At 41.4% G+C, this 27,791-nt stretch overlaps 1 protein-coding gene across 2 annotated transcripts in view; it reads right to left on the bottom strand.

Annotated features, from left to right (window-relative positions):
• Asph (aspartate beta-hydroxylase) overlaps window positions 1–27,791 on the bottom strand; it is a gene marked incomplete in the record, with an annotated part of 204,907 nt that overhangs the window by 68,860 nt on the left and 108,256 nt on the right. For both annotated transcript variants that reach the window (XM_013518174.1, XM_013518175.1), the window contains 4 exon segments: window positions 2,890–3,026; window positions 5,770–5,920; window positions 12,797–12,883; window positions 19,179–19,264. In XM_013518174.1, coding sequence (XP_013373628.1) covers window positions 2,890–3,026; window positions 5,770–5,920; window positions 12,797–12,883; window positions 19,179–19,264 — 461 coding nt within the window.

The following is a 27,791-nucleotide window of genomic DNA, read 5'->3' as shown; positions in this document are numbered from 1 at the left end:
TAGTTGGACAATTCTCTATATTCATAATATCTAGAATTATTGAGATACATGATGTTTCCTTTAATCAAACTTTGTAAGCCAAGGGGCCACTGAGTCTGTTTTGCCCATCAGCAAATACAGTATTCCACATGGAATTATTTTATGATCTGCAGCAGTTCCTTAGGAGATGGCATAGATTTTAACACTGTAGGCTCACTCCACACTGCATAGGTATTAGCGATGCCGTATAAAGCAAAGGTCTTATTTCTGCTCTCTCTGAATATATAAAATTATAACAAGGGTCAAAGGACACCTTCAGAATTCACTAATTCTCAGGGAAGCATCCACAGCAATAAGCAGAGGAAAGCACCACTTTGTGAGTGGACCCGGTCCCCAGACTGAGATTAGAATTGCTATACTTGATAGCATTTCAAAAAGGGAAAGAATCATATTGGCTAACATGGAATACTAACATTTCGATGTAAACTGCACCACCTTGCAAACCCATTGATCCACAGTCAAAAGCAAAGAATAACAAGGAAACAGATTCATCTTTGCTATACAGACACATTCGTTTTCTCCAGTTCTGAAGTTTATTTGCCAACCAATAAACCAAGTTTACTGTACAACCAATTGTACCAATTGAATCCCATTACTGCCTAAAGGAGCCAATTTTCTAGGTACACTAAAAACTTTAAATTTATCAGTCCACAGATAGTGTTATAGTTTGTGTCTGGATGTCCTCCCGAAGCCTCATGCAATCATGGGGTGGGCTTCTAGAGTTTATGACTGGTTCATGGTCCAATGCTGGGATTACAGATGTGAGTGCTACACCTGCCCTTGGGCGTATAGTTTACATATGTAAGGGAGAAAAGAGGCTGCCTGCAGCCACTCCTCCCTTTTTGCTCTTGCTGCTTTGGTCTCTCCCGCCTGCATGAACAGTTGCCCTCTGCCATGTGCCATGCTGCCTGGGAACCAGGTGACTATGGACTGAAACCTCCACAAATTGTGAGCTAAATAAACCTTCCCTTCCTTAGTTCTGAGAGCCAGGTATTTTGTCTCAGCAAGGAGAGAAAAGTAACTAAGACAGATAGCCTCTCTAAAAGTGTTCTTTGAGACAAAGGTAGAGTGACACAAGTTTTTACAAATGTCAAACTATATAATCTTTTCCTCGTTTGTACTAGAAGTCCAGTCTAGAGGGAGATTGCAGAACGTGAGCTTCTTGGGCATATAAAGCAGAGTACTCACTTTGCAGAAGGGCATTGACTTTTGAACCTCTGGCAAGGATGCCTTTCAAAGGATTTCCACCTTATAATGGATGGTTTACTAGATAACCTCTAAGTCCCAAACACCTAGAACACGGGCTCCTTCAGGCTCCTTCAGGCGGCAATGGGATTCATCCGGCACAACACAAACAGGGTGGCAAATGAACTGCAGTGCGAGGGAAGTGAGCGCCCCTGCAGGAGAGAGGCGGGAGAAAGAAGATGAGCAGCTGGGTGTAGGGGTCGGGGCCCAGGCGGCCGTAGACAGTCCCCGGACGGCCCCACTGGCTGGCCACGTGCGAGCAGTAATGCTGACAGCGTCTGAGGTGGCAGGTACGATGCCTGCCTTCTGGGGTACTTGGGTGAGTAGCTGAGCCAGCCAAGGCAGTTTGGAGGATTACGGGAAAGGAAGAGATCCTTGGTTAAGCAGAAGACTTCATTTGGGAACCAAACACAAGTAATCTCCTGGATCCTGAACCACGTATTTTCCTTGCAAAGTATGCATTTTCCTACATAACGCTATTGAGAGGTGAAGTGAGGTGAACATGAAGTTTTATTTAATGGCACACTGTACTGGAAAGCTGAAGACCTGCAGCAGATTTCAATTCCAGCTCTTATAATTTTTTAAAAGATGTGAAATTGCAAAAATGCACATGAATCAAGTTTTAAAATACTATATGATGGGTGGATGAGGCAGTCCATTGTACCATTTCTTTCTTTGGACTCTCAGGCACAGTTTAGCTGTGCAAGAACTCTATAACATTAACAAATTCAATAAAAAAGTAATACTAAAAAAAAAAAGAAAAAAAGGAAGATGAATCTGTTTCCTTGTTATTCTTTGCTTTTGACTGGGGATCAATGGTTTGCAAGGTGGTGCAGTTTTCATCGAAATGTGACTATTCCATGTTAGCCAATATGATTGTTTCCCTTTTTAAAATGCTACCAAGTATAGCAATTCTAATCTCAGTCTGGGGACCGGGTCCACTCACAAAGTGGTGCTTTCCTCTGCTTATTGCTGTGGATGCTTCCCTGAGAATTAGTGAATTCTGAAGGTGTCTTTTGACCCTTGTTATAATTTTATATATTCAGAGAGAGCAGAAATAAGACCTTTGCTTTATATGGCATCGCTAATACCTATGCAGTGTGGAGTGAGCCTACAGTGTTAAAATCTATGCCATCTCCTAAGGAACTGCTGCAGATCATAAAATAATTCCATGTGGAATATTGTATTTGCTGATGGGCAAAACAGACTCAGTGGCCCCTTGTCTTACAAAAATTTGAAGGCTTTGCTAACTTAAACTTAAAATCTGATCAAGACAAAAATAAAAAAGCAACATAAAAACAAATATGCAAATTCTAATGATATATGCTATTAAACTTAAAGGGACAGCACTAGGGAGGCTGAGGCAGGAAGATTGTTGCAAGTTCGAGGCCAGTCTGGGCTACAAAATGAGCTCAAGGTCAGCCTGAACTGCATAGGGAGACCCTGTCTCAAAAAGACAAAACAAAACAAAACAAAACAAAACAAAACCTTAAAGGGAATGAGGGACTAGGCATATTATATGTAAATTGCAAAAAAAAAAAAAAATACCATTAGGACTTAACATTGAAGATAACTTGACATTGTTAATGGAAGACTGATGCCTACCTCTTCATACACCTTCTTGGCATTGGCATTGTCTCCTATCAAGAGATATCCCACACCAAGGTCATTCTTTAAGGAAGTATCACTAGGAAACAGTTGAACCAGTCTCTGTAGGGTAAGCAGGGAACCTCGCATATGACCTGATTTTGGGGAAGGAAAAAGGATCAGTATAACAGATCATGTATACCTTTGTATTGATAATATAAATTATTTAACAGAGCTTTAATCTGATTTTCTCTATTAATCACGTATTAAATACTTAGGATTTCATGATGTAGTGGTAAAGGTATCAATAATTTCTATAAATAGGTACGAAGATAATATTGATTAAAGGCATTTTAAAGACATATTCATTTTCTAAATTGAAAGTATTCAATTTTTTTGTTTTCCCTCTTTAGAAAGTTTTAGTTACCAGTTACTTATGAACATGTTTTACAGTGATACTTTTGTGTTTATTAGCTTTAAAATTAAAAGTAGAGACTAGTCAATAAAAGTTCTAACTGATTTCAGGGTCAGGCACCCTGCCTAAAACGTGAAAAGACACTGAGGTCCACAGAACAGCACCAAACGGCTGATGCAACCTCCAGTTAGGCGTACTGTTCTCCAAGTTCTGACTGGCGCCGCGACAGACGCATCCCCCAGTACTAGGGGGCCCTCTGGTGGACGACAGGCTGCTGTGCACTATGTTAATATGAAAACCCCAGCTTTCAATTACTGCTACAGCTGTCTGAGGCAAATGTAACAATTCTCATCACTCCCTGTCATAGCAGGAAACACAAACTGTGTAAGAAAATGTGTAAAATAAGACTAGCACGTATTTTTTAAAAATCTAATTACCTAAAGCCCACAAACTTAGCTTTAGTTGCCCAATACAGGAAGAGTGTCAAAGATCTGAATTATTTATTCTAAAAAAAATACATCTGGCACAAACAAAGCATCACCCACTCACCCTGCAGCCTGCGCCCACTGCCGGCCCATGGTGTTCCAATCAGAAACCCAGGGTAGGTTTGCACAGCCAGTCCTTCCCTTACTAACGGTCTACTTCTCCTGCCCTCTGCCTTCTCCCTACCTGCCCACGTAGGCTCACTCTTTCCTGTGCTTCTAAACCTCTGACTCACAACACCCAGATAAAAGCCCGCAGCTCCTGTCCTCTGTACCCTGCACCATGAACCTCACCTCTGCTTTAAGCCAACCTCACCATCCTGCCGTGTGCAATAACAGCTTCTGCCCATTCAACGCAGGCTCTCCTCAAATGACCTGGCCACACTGGCATTTCAGCAGAAAGGTCAGATTCAAACACTGATAGACTACTGGGAGAAAGGTTAGATTTCACAGGCAGTCTTCTTTTGAACGCCGCAAATAGGGTGAGCTAAGTGATGAATTTGGCATGAAATTTAAAAAGGAACCAAAAAAAAAATCCATAATTCTAAGTTGAGTAATATTTTAATATATTTTTTAAATGGAAAATTAATACTTAAAATCCATGATGAACAAAATATGGCCATTTTAAAGACAGAATCAATAAACTGCGCTAAATACAGCCACACAGTGGTGAGGCAACAGAACTCGGGAAAAATGATTGTGCATCAGTCTTGGTATGTTTCTCTTGTTGCTGAGACAAAATATCTGATGCCCAAAATGAAGGAAGGAAAGGTTTATTTAGCTCACAGTTTGTGGAGGTTTTAGTCCATACTCAGCTGGCTCTAAGGCAGGGTGGTGCATGGCAGAGGGCGCGGGTTCATGGAGGTGGAAGATAGCAAAGCAGAAAGGGAGGAGTGGCTGCAAGCTGCCTCTTTTTCTCTCGTACATATGCAAACTATCCGCGGGGGCGGGTGTAGCACTCACACCCATAATCCCAGCACTGGATCATGGATCAATCATATCCTCTAAAAGCCCACACCGTGACTGATGAGGCTTTGAGGGGACATCTAGACACAAACCATAACAACACCCAAGGCAAGCACCCCAGCTGCCACTCTTGGCTCTGGCCTGCTCTTCTCTACCCTGCATTTGTGCCACATGTCTCCTTCCGCTGGTCAGGCTTCTGTGCAGACATCTCACTGACCCTTTCTTACAGTGTTGAATCATCGCTTGGGCTGCATTCTTATCACAGGTTATCCTCTACAAAGGGACAAACCACCTGTATTACACTCCCTAAGGAACACTTAGAATCTGTCCATGTAACCATGCAGCGGCCAAGCACCAGTGACTCGCGGCTTAGATCCGACCCTCCTCAATGATATGTTCAGGAAAGATCACACAAGCCCGGCTGAAGTGAAGCTAGGTACAGCAGTACTCCTTGACTTTGAGACTGGGAACCTGGGTCAGTAGAAGCACGCTTTGTGCTGTTCTTTCTGAAGTGTTCACAAATTTGTTTTATGATTTAAAATATATTTTCTAGCATTTTCCTTGGAAAAAGTTCAAGTTTTACTTGTAAAATGCTTGAGGTACCTGAACTCCTAACATTCTTCTTAAAAAATAGTCCTACAAATAGTTTTCACCTCCAGGAATCACTTTGTTATATTTATAGAGAAAAGAATTTGGCAACCCAGGAAGTTTTTGATTCTGGACTTATTAACCAATTAGCTATGGTTTTTTAGGCAAATTATCCAAGCTTTCAGCATACTATTTGCCTCCCTTTTAGAATAGTGGAGGTCAAGAGAGTACAAAAATGGCACCTGCATCTCTGTAATTACTGAGGTTGGAATTGCTGTTTCAGTTTTACAGATGGTCAGTTTAAAACAGATTAACTATTTGGAATTAGTTGTGAAACTCGGGTTTCCCCCCATATCACTTAACTCTTCTAAGAGTACGCCCAGTTCTCAGGCTCTTTAAGAGAGAAGCGTGTCCTTTCCTAGAGAATTAACTCTTACCACATCTTACCCAGAAATTGCTGTCGCTCTGACCGCCGTTTCAAAGTCAGCTTCAGCAGGTCGCTGGGGACCTCGGGCAGGCTGGCCACCTCTTGGTAGGTCTCAATGGCCTTGCGGAGCACCTCATTGCTCCTCCTCTTCTCAGCTAAATCATCTTCACACTGGAAGAAACCCCAAACTAGATCAGTGTCTCCCAACAGGCCAGATCTGCAATGACCGAAATATCGTTACAAAATGAACTTTCATGATTTTTTTTAAAAATCCCAGATTAATCTCTCTTTATTGAGAGAGAGAAAAAAAGAAGGCAAAACAGTCTTCTGTTTTAATAATATGAAAAACAGCTACTAAACTATAGTAGAGAAAGATACCATAAATGCAAGACTAACACACGCTAGGGCAGATGGCGATTTCTATCATATCATATGTTAACAGAACACAGACAGGACTCCAGTCCACGGTTCCTGCTCTTTCATTTGTGTGCCTGTGCATTCATTCATTCATTCACTCACTCAACAGTTGTTTCCTGGAGGTGAGACACTGTTCCACAGATGTGGCAGAAAAATCTAATGAAACAAAGACTTTTTCTACTTTTACTTCTTTAGAAAGAATAATAAAACAAAATAAAACTAAGGATATCACGTGTTTGGTGGGTATATGTTCTGGGAAGAAAAGCTGAGCACGCTGAGGAGTGCTGAGTGAGCAGAACGGAAGCTGCTAGCTTAACCAGTGTTATCGGGGAGGGCCTGACACAAAAGGAGAAGACTGGACTGTGTGGAGGAAGAAGACGGCAAGCAGAGAGAACATAAGTAACAGCTCTAAGGTGGGCGTGAGGCACAGAGGAAAGGCAGGTGCAGTGGAGGGCAGCAGCGGAGACTGATGGGGCCATAAGGAGCCGGCACGGTCAGCTACTGAGTGAAAACTGCTACACTGAGCGAGATGGAAAGACACTAGCGCTTTTGACGAGATTTGATGTGTACGTTGAAAGGATCATGCTAGCAGCAATATCACTAGCAGGCTCTGGAAGAAGCAGGCAACCCAGGCAGGGTGCTCCAGTAGGATTATGGTGGGTTGAACTAAGGCAGCAGGAGCAGAGATGGTAGGGAGTGATCAGATTTTATATTCTGAAGGTCAGAGCCAACGGATTTCCAAATGGTAGGAATAGCAGGAATGAGAGAAAGGAAGAGAGAGAAGTCAAGGATGACTTCAGGGATTTTGGCTTACGTGATTACCTGAGGAAATGCCATTCTCTAGGAAGGAGAAGACAGGACAAAGCAGGTTTGAGGGAATATGGAATCAGAAGTTGAGTTTAGGACACATTAAACTTCAAATGCCCAGTCGAGATACAGACTCAGAAAGTACGTAGGGGCCTGGGGGTGAGGAGAGAGGTCAGAGTCACAGAAACACACTTTGAGTTGTCAAGCCGGAAGAGCTGTGATGGCACACTGAGGTAAGAAGAGGTCCAAGAGCTGAACCCTAAAAACTCCAATGTTTCAACCTCCTTAGCAGTCAAGAACATAAGGGGAGACCAGCAAAAACCACACGGGAATGAGAGGAGAGGAAAATAATAACAAGCGGTGGTATTCTGAGTGCCGAGAGTCAAAAACTGGTAAGAAGACACCAAGCTGTGACAGTGGCCAGAGGAGAACTGAGAAGAAAGCACCCCGGACGGAGCAGTGTGGAGTGCTGACGGCCTCACCGAGAACACTTCCATGGCGCAGTGAGGGATACGCCCCTGCCCGGAATAGGCTGAGGAGACCCTGGGAACATGGAGATAGAAACAGCACTTTCAAAACCTTGAGGTGTAAATGAAGACAAATGGGCGAGCAGGCAGAGCAGAACACATAGAGAGGGAGAGATTCTCAAGGGTGAGAAATAATGGACATGTTTCTAAGTGAATGTGAATGGCTCACAGTGATGAATGGAGGGGACACAGACATCAGGCTGATGTCATCCAGCAGGTGAGAACGGAGAGGGCCGAGCACAGTCTATCCACGCCAACAGCAGGGTGCCAGAGCACGCACATAGCAATAGATCAGCCATTAGGACAACAGTGCAATTATGTGGCATTCTCTGGACATTGCTTTTTCTGTGTGAAAGAGAAGTTAAAATTCAGAGCTGGAGACTAAGCATGGGGAATGAAATACTGGAGGTAGGAGGGGAAAGAGAATGTGTAAAATGGTCATCAATAGCTCATCAGATATAGTAGACTACAATTTAAGGATTACCATTTGAGGAAAGATGATACCAGTAAGATGCTGAAAGTAGCATATATAAAATTCTCAATCAGAAATGTAAACATGTTTACCTACATGTTTACCTTGTTAGAGTGTGTGCTGGGTCAACATATATACACACACACACACACAAAAAAAATATATATAGAGAGAGAGAGAGACAGACAGACAGACAGACAGATACATGCAGAACCCAAATAAAGCAAAACTCCATGATTTAAGGACCAATATAAAAATGATCCATCTCTCCCCTACTCTCATATGGAAAAAACAAAAACTAGTAAGACGCAATGCCAATGGATAAAATGAGACAACTATGAGAAGCTATTCAGAAAATAACACATCAGTGAAGTAACTTGCTCATGTGTACTGACTAGGTTAAGTTTCCAGAGATGATGAAGCTAGAACTGAAGTAGTGGTGATAGAAGTGAACAGATTACCACGTTCACAGTGGGGCTGTCATTCACACGTCTCACTGCTAGGAAGCTCTGGACCACAGATGGTGCATGTGTCACTGTCCCATCGGGCGGCTTGCACCACTTGGAACAACAGTGCACGTGCCACCCACCCGTGATTCAAGCCAGTAAGAATACATTAATAAGAAAGGAAACTGATAGGAGAAAAATCTCTACCATTAGAAAAAGGTAGTGGGCATCCTTGCTTGATGAACATATGCTGCAGATCCTTTATGTCTCCTTTGAAATCAGTAACTGATCTCCCAGAAAAGACTTATGTACCAGCAGAGAATGGCCCAAGTCAGTAGCTCATACTGGTCGTGCTACCGCCATGGCCTTCCAGTGTATACTCATACCAAGCTTTTCTTTCTGTTCAGCCGTCACCTGCTTCTGAATTAGGCTGTGGTGAACTAACTCACCAGACTACGAACATTATTAGCAGAAGACATACTAGAAACAGTCCTAGAGCTGAGCGAGTCCTACTGAAGCTGTCAAGTTCCCTTCTCCATTGGAACCTACAAAGCTACCAAATATATTCTAGAACTGGAGGTCACCACAAGGTGAGAAGAAGGGCAAAGTCCTACCCATGAAATTCTTCATAAGGACAGGAATAGGGGTTCTCTGAACTCTATCTGAAAAGAGAGAGATGACACAATCTGTATGCCTTGTCTCCTCCCCTGACCCCCACTCTTCTTCATTTACAACTTGTAGAAATGGGAAAATATTAGTATTTAAATGCATTATAATTCCTTTTAAAAAATCTCTTCAATGAATCTGACAGGAACTTGCTTTGGATATCAGCGTTGTAGGCTGATTTTCTAATAGTTCAGCACGTATAGATAAAACACGCTGGGTTAAAATCGAATATTTAACACAGGACATGAACATCTCACAGCCTTTTGTGATGAAGTAACTCATCTTGCCAACCTGCCTTGGAGAAGTGCCATTTTTGGCCTTAGCGGCATTAATGGTTTGTGGAAGATAAAAATGTGAATGGAGTTTATAGTTCAAGGTTTTATGTCCAATCTTTAGGAAGTTTGTTCAAAATTGATTTTTACAGTGATCCCAAGGATCAGCCAATATTCATCCTACTGCATAAATGATAGATGCTGTAGATTGTATTTGGCTTAATGTTGCTGGACTTTTAAAGTTTGTTTGGATACTCTACAGCAATTGCCTAATCTGCTAGCCAAGAATGGAAGTCATAATTAATTCATCCCTATTAAATCCATCTTCTGTTGAACTTTTATCTTCAAAATTCTTAAGAATTTCAGTTTTCCTTTAAATTATTCTATTAAAATTTAATTTACCATGCCTACATTTTGCTTTATGCCACATTAACGTTAATATCAATAGCATCTATAGCGTAATAGTTTAGAGATAAAAATTACCGCCTGAGGCCTAAATCTCAAATTGCTTCTCTGAAATAAGGATACAAATATAGCACTCACCATGTTTCAAAAGCACTGCATTTATTTAGACTTCGGTACCCACTATCAAAATCAAACATAGAGAAAAATTTCAAAGCATAAAACATTTTTGCCATAATTAAATTAACATTTGTAAAAACGAGTTTCTCTTGTTGATATGTTTCCTTAATCAAAGGACTTAATACTAATAACAAAACACATCACTTATCAAAACAGGCATGATCTCTTGGTAACAAACACACTCTCTTACTTATTGGCAAATACAGTTTAGAATTTTAGAGGATTATGGGCCAAAACAATTTACAAAAATCATATAGTTGCTATCTCCTAGGCCTGGTCTGTCACATGGATAAGATATACTGATTTTTTTCACTAATTTGATTTTTAAAATTTTAATTAATCAAATTTAATTACTTTCTAATGGGATAGGAAGAATTGGAGCACCTGGATCTCAAGAGCCACCATCTTTAGTTCAGAGTAAGACGTGCTGTTTACTCTACAGAGCTGTCAGTAGCCGGGGCTGTTACTCACAAGTGCTAGCAGGCACACCCTCACTTACGCAGTCTGGTTCTCTCAGGTCTCAAACATTTCTGTAGTCTGCACCTATCGTTCCCCAGCACGGTCAACAGTTTCCTACCTCTAGGGAGGACAGAGGAGCTTCAGTGTCTACCACATTTGTATACCAGTGCTCTGGCTTTGCTTTTCAGTTCCAAACTCCATAAATCCAGTGGTCCACTTGATACATCCACTTGAATGTCTAATAAGCATCATAAACTTAAGAAGACCAAAAGTGATCTCTTGATTTCAGCATCCAACCAAAGCTGTTCTTCTTAGTAAGTAACTGATAGGATTCCTTCCTCAATTAGCCAAACCAAAAAACCAGAAGAGAACCTTGAATCTGCCCTTTCCTTTATCTTTCAGTCAAGTCCATCACCAAGTCTGTTGGCCCCACCATCTGCCCACTCCTCCATCTCCACGGCCGTGGCCACAGTCAGGCCACCACCATTTCCTCCTGTGTACGCTGACGCAGCTTCTTGTCCTTCCTGTGTCTGCTTCTGCCCCCATAATCCACACCAACTCATTCTTCACCAAAAACCATCAGACTGTCACACCCATGCACAACACCCTGCAGTCCTTGAACATGTGGAATAAAATCCTCACGGCGCTGGCCTCCCTGGCCTCCCCCCACTCCCTCGGCATGCCCTTCTTTCTTGGTGGGCTCATTATGTCAGCACTGTTTCCCTACATCCTGGCTTTTTCCGTGCTGTTTCTTCTGCCCGGACAGCCTTCCACATCTCAGCCACACGGCCCCTCACTAGAGAGCTCTTTGTCACCTTACCTAAAACGCCACATGCCTTATCACTTTCAGTCTTATTGTCTGCAACCTAAATATCTTAATAGATATGCTCTGTTTAGTTAGTTTTCTTTTCCTTGCAGCCCATATTATTAATACCATATAATGAAGTTATTTCTAATACTACAATGTACTTTAAGTAGATATTTATTTATAAAGGCTTTCAAGGCTTTGCTCACATGGTACCTGCTTGGAGAGGCATTTCTCTGTCACCCTTTCCACCATTTCAACTCTTTCACATGTCCGGTGGCTCCTCCCTGCCATATTTTTATTCTTCTTAGCACTTATCACTAGCAAACACATACGGCACCTATTTGTCCTATGCATTGTCCTCCCTTTTATAATGGAACCATAAAAGCAGAGGGTTCTTAAAAAAGATTTCTTTGATGGTTGTATTTTCAGTGCCTAGAACAGGGCCTGGCACTAAATATTTTTTAAGTAGTAATTTAAAAAAATGTTTTCCACTAGAGTATAAGATCCACAAGGATAGAGACCTCCAAGGTGTTCATTATAGTATGAATATTTTTCAATTTTCTGTTATTATGATGCCTGACTTCCTAAAAACTCTCTGGCTGGGGAGAGACTGCCCTCCTTGGGTTACCCACCTGGGACAGAGAGAAGGTAAGCAAGCTTTTGATAAGTAAACTAAGCAACCCAGCGTTTGACCTCCTCTGTCCAAATAGAAGAGGCAATATTCCCTTGCCATATTCATGCTAAAGCCACATCCATGACAGCTAGAAATTGCAACTATAGTCCCTAGACTAAGTTATTTAAAATAGTCAATTCTAAACCGCTCATCCAGACCCACCTTGCGATTCCCATGAAAACTCAATAAAGGTAGTAGCCTGAGCCTGCCTGGCATTCTTGCCTTCTGCCTCCTGACCGCCATGGTATCTTTCCCAGTGCATTCTTGTATGGTGTGCTGGGCCTTCTTTCTGTGGGAGAGGAGTACACTACCTCCATTTTAGTCCTGAGCCTTCCTACGTCTTCTTTTGTGACCACATCTGATTGACCTTCCCGTGAAAAAGTACAGCACAGATATCCCCAAGGCCTAAAACAGGACATAGCACAGTTCATGCAGTTAGAATCAATGTGTCCCAGCTTCACAAAGGGGTCAGAGGAGAAAGAAACCCAAATGAGATGGTGGGAGTGGGAAATGGAGAAGAGATAGCCGGTAAGACATGAGTCGGCGGAAAGAAACAATGGAGGAAACAAAGTACCTTCCACTCCATATTTTTAAAAAGCATCTACTAAGCACACCTGCAACCTGTACTTATACAACCAGGAGGCTTACAGCTCAGGGGAGCCAGGAGTGAGAACAGCGTTAGAGAGCTAAGTGGAAGGAGACGAGGAGTTACGAGAGTCAGCAGTTCACAATATTGGAAATTAGTCATTCTGTTGAAAGTGGTATTCTTTACTTGGGTTTATGCAAAGACATCAGAAACAAATTCTACCTGGAAATTAGGAGGGGCACAGAGAAAATGCATGTTACAAGTGAAAAATCCAGTCACAGAGCACACAGGAACATCATGAAAATTTTTGAAATAGCAGGGTTGTGGAATACCTGTGCTTTCCCGTATCTTGCTCGTGGACTCTGAGGGTATTTGCGCACCAGTTCTTCAAACGCATTCACTGCTTCCTCTATTTTCCCCTGTTAGATACAATTACATAAATAAGTCTGAATGCATAGCATAATGTTATTCAATTTTACACTCCTTTCTGAAGTTAAGGTCTCTTATCTAAGTTTAAAAAAAAACTTATGGAACAACCATAAACTATAAATGAACATAATATACTTAATTTTTATAAATAAGGATGCCTGCCAAAGATGTAATATGAATTTGTGTTAAAGAAATTACATTTTCTTTCAATATATATTTTGCATTATCCATCTCACAACATTGATCTTAAAAATGAATATTTTTTTCTCTAAATGAATTTAAAGCATGCTAAAAAAAAAATTACACTTCATGTCTTTTGCCTGTACTTTCTAATAAATACTCTGCATTAGTTTCCTGTGGCTGTTCTAAGAAATTATCACAGATCTGGTGGCCTAACGCAACAAATTGATTCTCTCACAATTCTGGAGAATGGAAGTCCAAAGTCTATTGCACTGGACTGGAATTAAGAGCTTGGCAAGGCTGCACTTCCTCGGGAGGCCTGAGGGAAGGACCTGTCGCTGGTCTTCTCTAGCTCTAGTGGATGCTGGTATTTTGGGGCCTGCAGTGCATCTTCCTGTTATCTGCCTCCCAGGCTCCATCTTCCATCACTTCTCCCCTGTTTGCATTTGCTTTTTTTGTTGTTCTACTTTTTTTTTTTTTTTTTTAGACAGGGTCTCACTATGTAGTTCAGGCTAGCCTTGAACTCACTGTGTAACCCAGGCTGGCCTTGAATTTGCAGCAATCCTCCTGCCTCAGCCTGCCAAGTGCTGGGATTACCGGCATGTGCCGCCACACCTGGCTTGTCCTCACTTTCGTTTTGTGTCAAATTTCAATCTGTCTCTTTCATAGAATGATGCATTCAGGGTCTTCTCAGATAATCCAAAAAATGTCTCTGTTGTAAGATCTTTAATTTATTCACATCTAGAAAGATTCTCTTTCCAATAAGATTAACATTTACTGACCCTAGATATTATGGCCTGGATATCTTTTGGGAAGGCCACTTTTCACTCTCCCAGAGCATGCCCTCTGCCTCCTACAGATTCATGGCTGTCCCACATGCAAAATGTATGCACTTTCTTCCAATAGTTATAAAAGTCTCAAACCACCACATCCACTCAAATCTAAAACCTCATCTAAATCTCATCAACTCCACATCCCAAATCTTTGATCTAGATCAGGTATGAGTTATACAGGTTATAGTTATGATCTACTGAGGCAATATTCCTCCTCATTACGGACTAATAACACTAGAAAACAAGGTATCTAGTTCTAAAATGCAATAATGGATAAGCGCTGGACAACATTTATAGGTACTCTTATTCTAAATAAGAAGAGGAAAGGAGTTACTTATTCCAAGCAATTTCAAAATTTAGCCGCAGGCAGATTCCATTAAGTGTCCAGATCTGGGAATAATTCTCTGTGGCTTGAGACTCTGCCCCTGGGTCCATGGCTCTGGCTATCACGCTCTTTTCTCTGGGCCTCTGAATCCAAGGATCTGACCTAAGAGTGGTCCTTCCTCTTTACAGAAAGATAGCAGAGGTTTGTGGTGCTTTGGTTTATCAGCCTGATTTGAGTGTATGTCCGCCTTCTTTCATTTTTTTCTTCTCTTTTTTAGTCCAAGCTGGCAGTACTTCTGCTTCTGTAATATTCTAGAAACCCACGTGTCTCTTATGTATGTTACAGGGACGCACACTATTAGGCTCCTTCTCATACCCCTCCTGTGTGACCTCATCTTTATTCCTGACTTCCGCTGCGATGACAGAAGGGACCCAAAGGTCACAGACTCACTCTCTTCAAAAACAGCCTTACTCCTGGACTTCTCTCCAGAGCATGATTTCCTAACAGTCTATTTTCTACTCTTACCGTCTTCCCTATCTGATAGGCTGAGAAACTACCAAGCAGCATGGCCTGATTCTTTTTCCTTAATAGTTCCTTCCTCACTTTATGTTTTTCCTCTCATATTTTACCACAGAGAGCAAAGTGGAACCAGGTCGCACCTTCAACACTTTCCTTAGAAATCTCCTCTAAATATACAAACTTATTATCTGTAAGCTCTGCTTTCTGCATAACTTTAAAACACAATTCAGATAAGCTGTCTGCCCCTATGTAACAAGGGGCATTTTTCCTGTAGTTTTCTATAATATATTCTTCATTTTCTTCTGGGTACTTGACACAAGGGGCCTTAATGCCTGTGGTTCTACCCCGTTCTGTCCTTTATGATAAATGTGTTCTCTAAAGATGAAAGGCGCTTTCTCAACTGTGCTTCTTCCTCTCTTCCTCCAGAGCCCTCACTAGAAGCATCTTTAACATCCATGTCATGAGAGTCTTTTTTTTAGTACCAGGAATCGAACTCAGGACCTTGCACTTGCCAGGCAGGCACTGTGCCACTGAGCTATATCCCTGGCCCATTAACATCCATGTTACTACCGACATCTTAAGGCAATTTAGAATTTTTCTACCACGCATTTCAACATTCTTCCAACCTCAACCCTTTTCTGAATTCCAAAGCCACTTTTAGGTATTGCTTTATTCCACAGCCCAGCACCCAAATCTGCATTAGTTCCCTATGGACGCTGTCCCAGATTGCTACAAACTTGGTGGCTTAAAACAAGAGAAATTTGTTCTCTTGCAATTCTGGGGAACAGATTCCATAACTAGCTTCTCTGGGCTGAGATTCAGATGTTGACAAGCCCATGCTCTCTCTACAGGCCCTTGCCTTTTGCCAACATGTACTAACTAACGGCTGTAACAGGCCAATCTCCACTTCTTTCTTCACGTTGAGTTCTCTAATTCGTGTGTCCCACCTTCTATTTGTTTGACTCCAATTTCCCTCTATTCTCTTATTTTAAAAAATGATTACATTTAGGGCACAATGAAAAATTCAGGATAATTTCATCTCAAGATTCTTAACCTATGGGCTGGGCTGGGGACGTGGCCCAGTGGTAGAGTGCTTGCCTAGCATGCACAAGCCCCTGAGTTCAATCCCCAGCACCACCCCACCACCAAAAAAAAAAAAAAAAAAAAACAATTCTTAACTTACTATTATTTGCAAAGAACCTTTTTCCAAATAATGTGACATTTATATGAACATTTTATGGAGGGATATTTTCAGCCTACTGTGTAGCCTCTAAATTTAAATGGCAAATATTGAAGCTAATTTTGTGACAACTATACTATATGTACCATTGCCAGATTAAAAACAGGAATAACACTATTCACAAAAGATTAGATGAAGCACGGTGTTCCTCTGACACCTTCACAGTTGTGAAAATAATGGAATTATTTTGGCTGTGTCCTAGGCATCCTGTGAATTTCCTCAGGACAGAGGCTGGGTGGCCTTCCAGGGGACTGTCAGCCTACTCTTAGCATCAACTGCCTGCAGCATTACTATGTTTGCTTTTTGTACGAAAGAATTTCCTTTCTAAGGATTTTATATAGTTCCTAACTTGCAATTATTTAAAATGACACAATGTTTGTAAATAATTACTGAAAATTATCTGTTCCCCAACTTAGCTTATTTTTTGTTCTAGAACTAGATAGTTTACTAGAGGAGCAAACTAGCAAACTAGAGCAAACACGTTTTGTTTGGCATAAGGCCAATGGGTGGGGCTAAAGGACATTCTGACACGGCCGTGCAGATGTACTACAGAATCTACTGGCGTGATGGTACGAAGCTTGTATCCATCAGTGTGCATCTTTACCAAGACCATAAAAGAATATGTTTCTCTGTATTTGGTGTAGACAGCAATGCTGATGAAGCATCTTAATCTCTCAGTCTGCTTTTACTTCCCTTGTTCTGTCTAAAGAAAGTTTAAGTGACTTCATTGCTGGTACAATTTAAAGCCTGTCGTATGCACTGAATTTTTATGTATTAACCTTACTCTGACTTTGTTACATTTTTTCTACTTTTCCCTTTTTTCTTGTTCATTTATAATAAAATGATAATAAATGATTGCAAGAATATACTTCATTATATCATTTCAAATCCTTCTGGGGGAAGAGAGAAACTTTAAACAATAAATAATATTTTTAAAAAATAGATCATTAAAATATGATCTACATTTTTGGGTTAAAAAAATAAAAGTGACCATGTACTTTTCCACAGTTCAGTACTTGAACCTGAGCTGTGAACCAGCCTGATGCTGAACTGGCCATGTCTCAGACCTGCCTTGACCGGGTCTTCAGTTATTCCGGTGCATTAAATTGTATCCTTTGAAAGTACTAGCTATAAAAATAAACTTTGGAAAAGATATAATTATGCTGATGACTCAGCCAGTAATACAGCTCCCACTTGTTTCAGAGAAGCCAGCTGCATATGTGGCCATTTCTTCCTCCTTTATTTACCCTGTCATAGATCCACAGCACTCACGGAGGAAAACATCATCATGTTTCCAAATAAGCTGGAGAGTCCCCCGTGGACAGATCCAGCACCTTTGTGTCCCACTGACCTGTGTGCCCCTTGGTAACTGAGCCCTTCTTCACATTCATGTAACTGCATACGAATCTCCTCTAGGGCTGTTCACTTGTATCTTATCCTGAAAGTTACCTGTGCAACCGGGACCCTACATTTTCACATAAATGGCATTTACTCCAGAAAAAAGTTTTGGACACTAAATGAGGGGAAAGAAAAGGATGATCCTTGCTCTATTTCTATGAAGACATGCTAATTTACCACAAATAGTAGATGGTTTAACTTCATAAAGTTTAATAAGATAGGCTCAAATGTTTCAGTCTGCTTAAAGTTAGAGGAAGTAAAGAATGACTGTGCTATCATATTCTTTGGAGTTACTATATTTTTACCAACTAGTGAGCACAGTAACCCAAACCTTGGCTTTGGAACCTTGTCTTGTGTTACTTGTAAAGGCCTTTATGCTTACTGGTTCATTTCTAATAAGACATAGAAGCCCATTTTTGTCACATTTCAGTTTTTAACATATGTGCTTTCATTATTGTTGATTATTGTTCTAGTCACGTTCCTTGTCACTAAGACCAACACACAATACCCACAACTTAAGGGAGAGGTCTACCTGGGCTCAGTTACACTTCATGCTTGGCTGGCTCCAAGGCAGACATGGCATGCCACAGAGGCACAGGAAGGGAAACACCTCACATCACAGCAGCCAGGAAGCAGAGAGAGCAGTGAGGGGCCAGGGATGGAGAGATGCTCTTCCAGGTCATGTCCCCAGGGACCCATCTCTTCCAAACAGGCCACACCTCCCAACAGCACACTCTGCTGCTGAACTCACCAATGAGTACAGCATCCCATGATCCCATCATCTTGCAAGAGCTACACTTCTGAGCACAGTGTTATTCTTGGTTTTAATGAGGCTTTGGGAGAACATTCAAGAGCTAAACCACAACAATTATATACTTACACACCTTTGCCCTCCTTTCCCTTTGCTGGTAATCCCTACTTGATAAAAAAGCATTTTACAGGAAAACTAATGAGTATTACAGAGTCTACATTTAAGACTAAAGTAAAGAAATAGAAGTTTTTATGAAAAACAAGCAGATGATTAATTAGAGATCTTAACTATGTCATAGTCAGTATTTTGGAGTCTGCTAATTTTGGGGTGTGAATACAAACAAATTATGAGAACATCCAATTTCAATTTAGTGTCAAATTACTGTTATCAAAAATGTAATATCTGTAAAGGAATACAAATATTTCAGATCAGCTGATGACAAAGCAAACATAAAATAGTCACATGGAAAACTAGGGGTACATAAGGTTAACCTTACGTGGGAAGAATGTTAACTTGGTGTCATTTCACCTAATAATAACTATTCCAAGAGTGTAGGACTAATCTATTTTTATTCTATTTCATTTTTTACATTGATGTGCTATAAGTAAAAATTTACACTAATATGGTACTTGACAGCGTTGATACTTTTTGTTCTTTTACTCTCATTTGACCTCTATTAAAGAGCAAGAAGAAACACGAAGAACACTTATCATTTTCATTTTTTTAAATACATAAACTGAGGATCAGAATGGCCAAACGATTTCCTGAAATCCATACAACTATGACAGAGGTGGGCTAACATCTAAGTCAGCTATCCGGAAGGTAAGCTGGCCATTGGCCACAAGCCTTTTCCATTTGATTTATTTCACATGAAATACAATGATGTGCCTGAGGAAAGATCCACTCTATGCTGTCTCTTTGACTTTTATTACTGTTATTGTATTATTATTATTATATTATTGTATTATTTATAATGCCTGTGTTTACTTACTAATGAAAACATTGTACATTTCTGTGGAAAACAAAAATATCAACTTACTCTTTTACGAAGCTTTTCTGCAGCATCAAGTTCAGCCTTAATAGTTTTATCAAATTTATTTAACAGTCTAGGCTTCTTTTTCTTAGCTGAAAGAAAAGAGGTTTTTATTTTGAAGTTTTCATCTGAAATAGTTACTAAGAAAAGTAACTTACAAATAGCATGAAGCCTTGTGTCAGCCTCAAACACATAACTGCAGGAGCAGGACATTCCAGCTCACCTTTTTTCCCCGACAGGAACAGGGCACCGCATACCAGTAGCTACCAAGGAAAGCAGCACAGCTCTTCCTAACACAATCACACCTTGTATTTCTGCCTGATCTCCCTGCACTTTGTAGATGCTACATTGTTTACAAATTGAAGATCCATGGCCATCCTATTTCAAGCAAGTGTATGGGTACCATGGTTCCGACAGCATGTGCTCACTTCTCGACTCTCTGTGATACTTTGCTAGTTCTCCTAGTATTTCAAACTTTCCTCTGATTACTAGAGCTGCTGTGGTGGTCTGTAATCCGCAGACCTTTGATGTTTGGGGCAGCATGCACTGTCCCCATACTGGTAGATGTCACTGTGTCCTGACTCTTCCACCACCTGGCTCTTGCCCTCTCCCCTGCTTGGGCCCTGCTAATCCGTGCGAAGTGCTCTCGGTCACCTTCCATACTGCAGGCAGACGGACTGCCCCATGGTCTCCTCTCCTATGCTTTGTGCCATTTATTATGGCACTCTCTCCAAGTAAAATGGCCTACTCTGTATGTTTGTCAATCAAAAATATGCCTATGCTTTAACTTAAAACCACAGTCCTTACAAAGTTTTTGCGGGTATCACTTACACAGTCTTGGCTTATTTATTCTTTCTCTCCCTCTTTTTCTGTTTCTCTTTCTCCACCCATATACCCTTCAAACCTCTATTTGGTGGCCCTTCCTCCATATGGTTTTTATCATAATCATTTGTGTACTTGGTTCTTTTCCAAAACATAAACTCCTGCCAGGTGATAGCATGCCTTAAGTGCACTCTTAGAAACAACTTTTGGCTCTGGGCGCGCTCCTAGCACCCAGTGAATGGAAGTTCTCCTCCTGGAAGCAGTCACGCCCACAGGTGGGGGTGGTGCACACCTGGCAGTGTCTGTGGACAGGTGTTGAGTGCCCCAGAGCAGAAGCTTGAAGGGTATATAGAAGTTTCTAGATAGAGAAGCGAACTGGTGGCAGAGAAGGGGGTTGGGCAAAAGCGATAGAGAAACGAGCACAATTCAAAGAGAACTTCCATAGTTGTGATACTACAAGCTAAAAATTTAACAGCCTCTCCCCCTCTATCCTATCACAAAAGGCAGAAGGGCTCTGTTTCTTAAAGTTACCCCCTCCCAACACACACATCTGCGCACCGCCTTATGAATGTGTCTTCTGAATGGCTCCTTACTCTCTCTCTCTCTCTGATGAGCCCCCATCCGCATCTGGTTAAAGTCTCTCCCATCCAGGTTTTTGGTTTTTTGTGTGGTTTTTTGGTGGTACTACGGACTGAACCCAGGGCTCACATGCTGAGCTACACATCACCCTTCTTGAGACAAGTCTCAACAGGCTGCTAGGTTGTCCGGTCTGGGTTCCCTGCCTCAGTCTCCGGTGTGCCGAAATGACAGGCACGGACCACCGTGCTCAGCTGGATCTTATAGCGCTCACTCTTGTCAGTCACCATGCTGGGTGCTTTACACTTACTACCTTTCATTCTGTCAACCTCCAGAACCTGGAGAATTTAACTTCACAGATGACACCACAGATTCTGAAAGGGCATGGGAGGAACTTCTTGTGTCTAACAGTTTCCTTAAAATAGCCTCTGGCATCTCCCCAGGAGAGGTGATATGCTTCACTTAACTGATAATTCTGTAAGGAACCCCTCCACTCTTCCGCAAGAGCGGGCGGGCAGAGCTGGGCTGCCGTCAGAAGAGCGCATGCGCACTGTGTCATTCCCAGGAGACCCGGGGTTCTTCTCTTATCCAGAACTGGTAGGTATGTTCAGGTCTGAGGTTTAGCATTAGGAAACCTGTTGTTCCTTATTGTCCAACATTTACCCTTCAGTCAGCTCTCATCAGTAATAAAGCCGATACTCTGGTCACAATTTATTTCATTACTTACACATTTTAAGGGGCTCTCTGAGCTTCTCTTGTTTATGCTACCTCACTCTCCTCCTCTCTGAACCCGCAGTCCCCCCGTGTTGAATGCTACATGCCTAAAGCAGAGGCTGACAAAAGAACAGACAAAGGGCTTATCAATCACAGGTCACTGTAGGATGGCACACACGCTCATGCGGAAAGTGAATCTCGGTTGACCGCGAAGTGGATTGATGGTGGAGCTCGGGGCTTGTCCTCCCAGCACTGACTCACGTCTCGCAGTTGCTCACTTTGTTTTTGCAGAAGGACTATCGGGAGAACAACAGTAAGACCTCCCAGAAAGCCTGGCATGCCCCCGAGGACAGGGTTTGACAGGGGCATCACAGTTTTCCCCCAACCAACCTTCTGCGTTATCAACTTCAAGTTAACATGAGAATCACTTGAAAGAAAACCCTGACACTGGCAGTTTAAGACATCCAAGACAGTCAACAGTAAAAATAAAATGCTTGTTAAGGAGGTACACACTACCTTGCTGTCACAATATTTGAGTAACAGCACAAAAATAGACAAAATATTAAAACTTCCTAGCACCTGTTACCAAGAAATTACCGTGTCATTTTTCATCTATATATTTCATATTGCTCCTTTCTTTGAAATTCAAGTTTTATACTATTATGACTATTTTTATTTTTAAATGTATAAAACGCCTGAGGTGTTTTTCCCAATTATTGAAAACAAACAAGTACCCCACCCCCAGGCACACTGCTTGCTTCTTGTTCAAGGAAAACACATGGTCAAGCTGCAGAAACAACAGTGAGGCGTGTGGTCATGACACGACCCTGGTAAATGCTCTTAAGCTGCCTGGCTTCAATTTTCTCATCTACAGCTGAGGGCCCTGGGCTGGTTGTCATAAGATCAGTTTGATCTCCTGTGCCTCTAATTTTTAGTTGGGCCAACAACATAGCTCAGTGGTACAAGTGCCTGCCTGGCAAGCTCAAGGTCCTGAATTCAATTCCTAATACCAAAAGAAAAAAGAAAAAAAGAGTATAACTAATTTTTAGTTGATTTAAATCATGTAAATAGTTTTTTAATTGACTTATAAGATACTTGAAAGGATTATTAATTTTGTTGAATTTGCATTTTTTCAAAATGCTTTAGGAGGAACCTAAATGTTTTAGGAATATATACATGTCCCTATTTTCAGTCACTGCTGTTAAGGTAGGAGAGTAGGGCTGGGGCAAACTGGACAACCAACCTGATAGAATGTGTTAGAAGTCATAAAACAAACAAACAAACAAGGCTCACTTGCTGAGTGAGATGTTTCCGAAAAAGAGAAGCCATGTGCAGAACAGGGAACCCAAGATGATTACCTTTGGTTACAAATGGGCAGGACCAATCAAAAGACTCTGCTCCTGATACTTCATTTACATATTGTGGGAGGCCAAGGTAAGTTTTCCAATAAGACAATGTTATGATTTGTGTCTGCATGTCCCCAGAAGGCTCACGCAGTCATGGGGTGGGCTTCTAGAGTTTTTGATTGATTCATGGTCCAATGCTGGGATTATGGGTGTGAGTGCTACACCTGCCCTGGACCGGGTAGCCTGCATACAATGCAAGGGAGGGAAAGAGGTTTACTCTCTACCACTCCTTTCTTTTGCTCTTGCTGCTTTTGCTGTCTTCTGTGGTCTTGAATTGCTGCCCCTGTGCCATGCCCTGCCCCTTCCCTGCCTTGGAGCCAGCTGATTATGGACTAAAACCTCCACAAACTGTAAGCTAAACAAGTCTTTCCTTCCTTAATTTTTGGCATTGGGTATTTTGTCCCAGCAATGAGAAAAAAGTAACTAAGATAATTTACATCTGGCATGAAGGCAAGCGAGTTTTTGCTAAGACAACTGTCCCAATGCCATATTTACATAAGGTGGGGACTAATCCAGGGATTTTGGATACTAATGGCCCCTTTCCCTTTTTCCTTAGGGTTCCCGTGAGCTTCCTTCAAGGGCCCACTCACACCCTGTGGAGTCTCTTCTGATGCCTTCAGTAGATCTATAGCCTCACTGCCTCCTTTCCTACCCAGTCCTTTGTTCAGGACACCAAGGACCTGGAAAGAAGCCCCAGAACCCCGACCTGGCTGTTTCACCCTTTTCCAAAAGTACAGAGAAAAAAAAGGGACTGGTTGCATTTCAAATCTTTACTACCCTCACCATGTTGTGCTTGACATATTAAGAGCAGGGAAATAAAAAAAAACAGTGGAAAGCACTGATGCATACTTAGCTTGATAAAAATTAATATTGACTCTTTTTATTACCACTGAGCCCACAGAAAAAGATATTTGATGCATGGGAGAAACTAAGCACCAATAAAACACACAGAATCTTCATGTTACTCTATATCCTTTATTCCATAGAAGACACTGAAAAACAGCAATTTCTGAAACAAAACAGACTGAAAAATCCACAATTTCCTAACCACTCTCTCTGCCTCCTGTCTCTCCCCATGTCCCACACTGTTCCAAGGATCTTTCTGAAACACCATCTGTCATGTCATGCAACTGCTCAAAATACACGCAGAGATCTCCCAAACGTGCAAAACAAAAACTAGTGTCATTCAAGCAGTTCTGCTCCTAGTCACCTACCTCAGAGAAGTGGCAATGTGTGTCATGAAAACGTGAACAGACACTTGTGCACAGACATTCACTACAGCATTTTTCTTAACAGCCAAGAAACAAAACCCAATGTCTATTAACCGGCAAATGAGAAAGAACCCTTCAGTTTTTCTACATAATGGCATAATATTCAGCAATAATACTAATATGTGCAACCACATGGATGGACTTCAAGTGCATACAGTAAAAGGACAGACTGATCCATTTGTACATTACTCTGGAGAAGGAAAAACTAGAGAGAGAAAACACAGACAAGTGACTCCGCAGGCTGGGATGGACACAGGTTTGACTACAAAGGGCATTAGAGGATTTTTAGGAATATTAGTTGCGATTAATAAATCATATTTAGATGTCCTTGTATATTATAAACGGTACATTTTACTGTATGTAAATTTCATCTTAATGAACTGGATATTTCTTTTTTTTTTTCTGGAACCAGGAACCAAACTCACGACCTTGCGCTTGCCAGGCAGGCGCTTTGCCACTGAGCTAAATCCCCAGCGCCCTGAACTGGATATTTAGTAAGAAAGTTATAAGAAAAAGACAAGCTTTGTGATTCTCAAGCTATTTTTGCAGAAATAACAATAAAAGCTTTTGGGCATAAAAATACAGCAAGTTTTAAAAATAAAATAAAAACCAGTTTTGAACATATGCCTCCCTAAACCTGTTGGGAGCTAATTTAAACTCAACAACACTTAAGAGGCTCCTCCTTGCACACACGTGCGCGCGCGCACACACACACACACACACACACACACACACAGCATGCCATTCCAGATGTGCCTAGGTCCTCAATGATATGTGTACATATTTCTCTCAGATCTACCAACTACCCTTTTCTCCTCACTGTCTTTTCCCTTCCAGTCCCCTAGCCCTCTAAGAAACTTACTCCTGAGCCTCACTACAACATTGGACATTGCTCAGTACATGACTCTACATACTGTGACCAGAGCTCCAGAAATTGGAGTGGAACCAATCTTGTTCAAGGTGTCATTCATTCACTCGAGTACACGTTAAAATGTCCCTGACTTTTAAACATTTTGCTAGGTTCTGGGAACTCAAGAGGAACTTTCTCAATGAATCTATAATCTTTCTGACAAAATACTAGAGATAATCATCAATTTAAAGAAGGAATGGTTTATGTGGCCTACAGCTTCTGATGTTTTAGTACATGGTCAGCTGTCTCAGCTTTGGGGCCTGTGGTGAAGCAGCACATCATGGTGGGAGCATACTGCAGAGGAAGCTGCTCACGCTGTGCAGCCAAGAACAAAAACAGTGGGAGAGGTTTTATTTACTTTCCTGTTGCTGGGACTCAATACCTGACAATCATAACTTAAGGAAGAGAGATTTATTTTGGATCGTGTATTTTAGAGGCTTCAGGACAGAAGCAGCATGGTGGAAGGGCCTGCCTAGGAGGGGAGCTGCTCACATCACAGGCCCAGGAGGCACAAAAGACAGGCGCCAGGGAGGGAAATATACCCTTTAGGTCATGTCCCCAGTGACCTCCCTCTTCCAACCAGGCCCCACCTGCTATATCAAATTTATATTGAGCCCACATGATTCAGTCACCCTTCAAACAACCCACCTTTGAGCACATGAAGCTTCTAAGAGCCCACAGTTTTCAAGGTCCCACAATCGTTCAGTAGCGCCACCAGCTGGGGGCCATGAACATAGCAAACCTTTTTTCTGGACAACATCGGTGGATAGTTAAATTTAGAAGAATGTGAACACAGGTTGAAAATTCGAAATCCAAAATGCTTGGATGTTTTAGATTTTGGAAATCGGAATTTTGGAATATGTGCACATGCACAATAAATTATCTTAGGGATGTGACCAAAGTGTAAACATGAAATTCATTTATGAGGACAATGTATATTCATTTATATACATGTATTAGCCTGAAGGTAACTGTACACAGTATTTTTAATACACCTGTGTTTAGAATGCAATCCTTTGCATGAGGTCAGGAATTTTCCATTTATAGAAGAATGTTAGAACTCAAGCACTTCTGATCTTGGATCATTTCAGATTTTAAATTTTTAAATTACAGTGGATCAACTGGTAACTATAACGATAGGTTAGGAGATGCGCTAATATATGCAGGAGGGAAAGGCAAACTCTTCCTGGGAAACTGAAAACTTAAGTCTGTCCAGGTAGAGGAGGCCTTCTTGACAGAGGAAAAAGCACTCATTTTGTAATTTGATCTCAATCAGTAAATCATACCTTCATCGTTACTATTCTCATAAGTGAAAGGGTAAAAACCTCCTCCTGCTTGGATGCTAGGATTTGCTGTCCCCTAACTATGAACGCATTAAGGGAATCTAAGCTTTCTAGAATCCTGGAAGGTGAAGGTATAGGTGCTGCTCAGCGCCCCCAGACATTGACTAGCTTTCTGCTGAGGCAGCATCTCTTGATGCCGAACCTGCTTCAAGAGCCAGGGGAGTCCACAGTACATGCTCAGAAAAGATGCAATGTTTTCAGAGAGGGTCTACATGGAGTATAAAAGAACAGTGCAATAAAGAAAACCGGGCTTTCAAAACATGCAAGACAGAGGGTGGGCAACTGTGGGTCCCCTTTGTTTTCCAGTCATGAGACTCTATGAAGTGTGATTAAAATAATATGCACATTAAAATAAAAAAAAATTATTATAGTAAAGGACATACTGCCACTAATTCCTCTTAAAATACCCTCACATCAGTCAAGCACACTGTTCCCATTCTTCTTGCCACTTTCTGAAGAACTTCTGTATCTCTTCTTTCACGTGTGTCTTTTAGTGGCTGCTTCGCACTGATTGTCCTGAATCAATTCAAAATGTTTACAGCAATTTCTGCCAAACACAAACATTACAGTGTACCCTCACTCACTGAATCTGGTGCTGTGCAACTCCTGGCTCTTTCTCAATGTCAAAATGCCCATGAAAGGTAAGTACTTTCAATTAATCTAGCACATAAAGGCAGCTATGATGGCCCAACTAAAGACAAAAGAGGACTTTCAGAACTATTTCAAAAAGTGGCAAGAATAAAAGGGTGTGTTTAAAGTGAGGGGGATAAACTGCAATGTATTTTACTGTAACAAATTCTTTAAAATTTAAACATTCACTGCATGTTCTCATCACACTAAGGGAATCCATGCAGAGGGCCTGGCATCTGTTCCTATCCTGGTCCTGGACTGCCATGTTGATACAATTTTATATGGCTAATTAAGTACAGAACCTCTCTCTCTTTTTCTCTCTTTCTCTCTCTCTCTCTGAATTTCTTCCACCAACCCACCTAAAATGCTACATTTATTGAAGGGAAATAATGTACATATGGAGTTTCATTACAGTTGCATTTACTTGAAGTAGATTTTCTGCCTTTCAGAAACTGACCCGTGGTCTCCACTTTTGTTTTTTGCTAATTTCTGGTAAAGGATACATTTCCCTTATACAGCCTCTCAAATATGGCCTGAATTCTAAGATGCCTTTGATTTTTTTTTTTTTTCTCATGATGTTTTCTCCACCCAGGGGAACCTTCCCGTTATTTCTACCACAGAATCTTCTATTTAAACACCTGAGACCTAGTTTCAGTGCCAGTCACTCTGTCAAGTCATCTACAAAATCTTCATCCAAAAGGAAACACCTTTCCTGTGCTCGGATGACATTCATTTCTAGAAACAGTGAACTGTGCAGACTGCGTTTAAGTTTACGCATGCATAGCATTCACTTATGCTCTCCCTATGCTTCCCCACCTCCACTCCTTGCTGGATTGTTCATCTCTGTGAGAAAGAACTGCTTCTTCCTCATAACTTATATCCAGCATTTAGCATGTGGCTCATCCTATAGAAGTCTTCAAGCAATGCCTCTGAAGGCACAGAGGTGT

The sequence above is a fragment of the Chinchilla lanigera genome, unplaced genomic scaffold (genome assembly GCF_000276665.1).
Source record: "Chinchilla lanigera isolate Chin_1 unplaced genomic scaffold, ChiLan1.0 scaffold00043, whole genome shotgun sequence".
In the NCBI taxonomy this organism is placed as follows: domain Eukaryota; kingdom Metazoa; phylum Chordata; class Mammalia; order Rodentia; family Chinchillidae; genus Chinchilla; species Chinchilla lanigera.
Note: the sequence above shows the minus strand (reverse complement) of the source record. Positions and strands in the feature narration are given on the sequence as shown.